Source organism: Cryptomeria japonica, chromosome 5 (genome assembly GCF_030272615.1).
Source record: "Cryptomeria japonica chromosome 5, Sugi_1.0, whole genome shotgun sequence".
Lineage (NCBI taxonomy): Eukaryota > Viridiplantae > Streptophyta > Pinopsida > Cupressales > Cupressaceae > Cryptomeria > Cryptomeria japonica.
This window is the reverse complement of record NC_081409.1, coordinates 191,811,139-191,815,692: the sequence shown is the minus strand read 5'-3', so window position 1 is coordinate 191,815,692 and position 4,554 is coordinate 191,811,139. Positions and strand designations below refer to the sequence as shown.

The window sequence follows — 4,554 nt, the reverse complement described above, 5'->3', positions numbered from 1 at the left end:
TAATTATAATTCTATCTCAAGGATTATCATAACCCTTACTTTAACCCCAATTGTAACACCATCTCCAACTATAACCTTGATCGTAATACTAAATGTAATCCTAAATCTTACCATAACCTTAAATCTAATCCTAATCCTAACCATAACCATAACCCTAATTATTCTAATGCCTTAAAATCATAATTCTATCTCTAACTGTAACCCTAATCATAATTGTATCTTCGGCCATGAACCTAACCTAATACTAAGAGTAACCTTACTACTAACCCTAACTTGAATCTCATTTATATTTTCAACCCTAATCCTAACCCTAACCTTGATTGCAACCCTATCAAAACCCTAACTCTAATTCTATTCCTAATGTTAACCCAAAACCTAGTCCTAAATATTACCCTTATAGTAACCCAACTTTAATCATAATCCTAACCCTAACCCAAAGCAAATCCTAACCCTAATCCTATCCTAATCCTAAACATAAGCCTAAACCTAAACCTAATCATAATTCTAATGCCAATGTTATTGCTAAAACTAATCCTAACCCTTACCCTTATAGTAGCCTAACCCTATACCTGATTCTGCCTCTAATCCTAATCATTACTATAATCTTATTCCAAACACTAAATCTAATTATCTCTAACACTAGAATCTAACCCTAATTCATCTAATATATTTACTTTGATTTTTTCTCTAAGCATAACCATAACTATAACCCTATTCAAAACCATAACTGTATTTCTATCTCTAATTATAACCCTAACTCTAACCCTAATTGTTATTATATCTCCAACCATAACTCTAATCTTAATACTAAATCTAACCATATCCCTTAATGTAACCTTAATCATAACCCTCACCTTAACCCTAATTCATTAATGTCATTATCATAATTCTCTCTAAATATAACCCTAACTATAATCACAATTAATCATAATTCTATCTCCAACTATAACACTAAACCTAATGCTAAATCTAATTGTAACAGAAGTCCTTATCATAACCCTAACTCTATCCCTAAATGTAACCATAATCTTAATCCTTACTCTAAATGTAACCCTAACCCTAACCTTAACCCTATCCCTATCCACAATTCATTTAAATTATCAATTAGACTTATATCTCTAATTATAATTCTAATAGAAACCCTAATCATAATTCTATTTCCAAACGTGAAGATACACTTCAAAATTCTCATATTCTATTCTATATCTCATCGTATTCAAATCTGAAGATAAACCAGAGTACAGAAAAACAGTGTAATTGTTACTTCCATAATTGACGTAACCAAACCGTGAAATCCTACGCAAGCTGAGAACAAAGGCTTTATAAATATATATATAAAATGATCTCATAAATCGTTAGGCTGCTTCATGGCGAGTAGCAGTTACCGTGGTGTTAGTGAACATAACAAAACAAATGATTATCAAGGCAACCGGGTATGTTTTTCCCTTATTTTACAATTCATCTGAAATCTTTGTTGAGTATCAAGGGATGTAAAATAAAATTTCCAGTTCAAACAAACTGGTTAGGTGAATATAGCATTAGCAGCAATAACAGTATAAATGAGTTCCCAAACTCATATTACAAAGACAACTCAACTAAGCAATGCTATTATAGCATTGGAGAGAATGCTATTCGTGGTCAATTATGGTCTGCTATGGATCAGCAAGGATGCTCAACAGATTCGAAAACATATGCTTGTCTGTTACAAGATTGCGTTAAGAAGAGAGCATTGGCAGAGGGAAAGAGAATCCATGCCCACATGATACAGACAGGATATAAGTTGGGTATGTTTGTATGTAACGATCTGCTCAACATGTATGCCAAATGTGGTTGTTTGAAAGATGCTTGCTATCTGTTTGACAGAATGCCTGAGGCAGACACGGTCTCATGGAATGCCCTGATTTCAGGTTATGCACACCACGGATCCAACCAGCAGGTTCTGAAGCTTTTTCGCAAGATGCAGAAAGCGGGTATGAAACCTGATAGTTTCACTTTCACTAGCATTCTGAGCTCTTGTGCGTATCTTGGAGACCTAGATAAGGGGCAACAACTGCACACCCATGTCATTAAATTTGGATTCGAGTCACAAATTTTTGTAGAGAATGCACTCGTCGATATGTATGCTAAATGTGGGAAAATTGAATCTGCTCACCAATTGTTTCTTGAAATCCCCAATAAGGACGATGTTTCTTGGAATGTATTGATTACAGGATATGCCCAGTTTGGATTGGGTGAGGAAGCTCTAAATCTGTTTTGTCAAATGCGAAGAATGGGATTTAAAATGGGATATTTCACATTTGGCAGTGTTCTCAAGGCATGTGGGAGTGTCATGCTTCTTGGGCAGGGTAAACAGGTCCATGCTTGCATTGTGAAAACTGGATATGAGTCGAATTCCCATGTGAGAAGTGCCATTGTCGACATGTATTGCAAATGTGGAAGAATGGAAGATGCTCAGCAATTGTTTGACGAAGTCCCTGAGCAAGAGGAAGTATCGTGGAATGCATTGATATCAGGATATGCTCAGAATGGCTATAGTGAAGAAACCCTGAAACTCTTTTATCAAATGCAATGGGCAGGTCCAAAGGCATGTCACTTCACATTTGGTAGCGTTCTGAAGGCATGTGGCAATCTAGCAGTTCAGAAACAAGGAAAGCAGATTCATACATGTATCATTAAAGCTGGATTTGAATCTGACATTTTAGTGGGGAGTGCAATTCTTGACATGTATGCGAAGTGTGGGAGCGTAGAAGATGCACGAGCTATGTTTTACAAAATGCCAGATAGAAATTTAGTCACATGGAATACAATTATTGCAGGCCTTTGTCAAACTGTGGGCAACGAGGAATCCCCGAAATACAACTTGGAGGCATTGAAACTTTTCTATGAAATGCTTTGGGCAGACATGAAGCCAAATCACTTCACTCTCTCTAGTACTCTCATAGCATGTTCAAACTTAACTGCTATAGAACACGGCCGGCAACTCCATGTTTACACAATAAAAAATAACTTTGAGGTAGAAGAATTTGTAGGAACTTCTCTGGTTGGAATGTACGCTAAATGTGGAGCCATAGATGACGCATATAAATGCTTTGAAAAATTGCTAAAATGCGATATTGTCTCATGGAATGCGATGGTTGCAGGTTATGCTCAGAATGGGCACAGTGAACAAGCATTGAAACTATTTCAGCAAGCGCTAAGGGAAGGCATAAAATCAGATGAGATAACATTTAACATTATTCTTAGTGTATCTGCTAACATAGCAGCTTTAGAACAGGGCAAGCAGGTCCACACATACACTATTAAAACTGGATTCGAACCACGGGTAGTTGTTGGAAATGCTCTTGTTGGCATGTATGCCAAGTGTGGAAGCATTGATGATGCATGCAAAATGTTTGAAATAATGCCTCTGCGAGATGCATGCTCATGGACAGCACTGATTTTAGGGTATGCTCGGCATGGATATGGTAGAGAAGCTCTCCAAATTTTTGAGCAAATGCAACAAAATGGAATGAAACCAAATGAAATAACCTTTCTTGGTGTTCTATCTGCTTGCAGCCATGCAGGCTTAGTGAATGAAGGCTGTTACTACTTTGATTCCATGAGTAGAGATCATGACATCTCACCAAGAGCTGATCACTGTGCTTGCGTTGTTGACCTTCTTGGCCGTGCTGGACGCCTGAATGAGGCAGAGCTCTTCATCAAGAAAATGAAATTAAAATCTGATGCTGTGGCATGGCGTGCCTTGCTCAGTGCATGCAAAATTCATGGTAATGTTGTTATAGGTAAACGTGCTGCGGAACATATTCTCGAGTTGGAGCCAAATGATGCCTCAGCATATGTTCTGCTTTCAAAGATACATTTATCGGATGGTAATTCAGATGAGGCAATAACATTAAGAAATATGATGAAGGGGAAGGGGGTGAAAAAAGAACCTGGATTGAGTTGGATTGAAATCAACAGAAAAGTTCATTATTTTGCAGTACGAGACAGATCGCACCCACAAACAGAGAATATATATGCAAAACTAGATGAATTATTACTGAAAATGAAAGGAGCAGGGTATGTGCCAGACACAAATTGTGTGATAGATGACATGGAGTATGAGTAGAAACGTTTCTCTCCCATCAATTAAATCCACCAATCAAATTGAGGTTGGTCAACCCTCACCTTTGACTTCTATGCTTTACTGCCTTTGATAATTTGAATGGATAATAGAAATTGATGAACAATGTGTTAGAATAGATCATGATATATGTAGCAATTTAAGGGAAATCCAACTTTTGTTTTGGTGGAATTTTTATGAATTTCTGAGACATGCTTAAGTAATGCTGGTTTACAAAATTCTTAGATCCAAGCATGGAGACCAAATTTCTCTAGATGGACTTTTTATATGCCTTCTTAAGTGTACCACTTCATAAGAATTCATATATGATTTAATTCTAAATAGTTGTAATGTAGATAATGTCATAAGGTTTCCTTTGTACGTGAAGGGCTTAGAAATTCTGTTGATGATGCCCTTCACAATAAAATGTATTGATTGTGACGGGTTTAGAA

At 36.7% G+C, this 4,554-nt stretch overlaps 1 protein-coding gene across 1 annotated transcript; it reads left to right on the top strand.

The window, feature by feature from the left end:
• Positions 1-1,215: 1,215 nt before the first annotated feature.
• Positions 1,216-4,326, top strand: LOC131043299 (pentatricopeptide repeat-containing protein At3g13880). Its single transcript, XM_057976490.2, has one exon. It carries the CDS (start codon positions 1,436-1,438, stop codon positions 4,106-4,108), a length of 2,673 nt encoding a protein of 890 aa, XP_057832473.2. The 5' UTR covers positions 1,216-1,435; the 3' UTR covers positions 4,109-4,326.
• Positions 4,327-4,554: the final 228 nt, after the last annotated feature.

Excerpts from the sequence above, each read along its gene's own strand:
- LOC131043299 (XM_057976490.2), top strand. The coding sequence starts at position 1,436 with ATGTTTTTCCCTTATTTTACAATTCATCTGAAATCTTTGTTGAGTATC.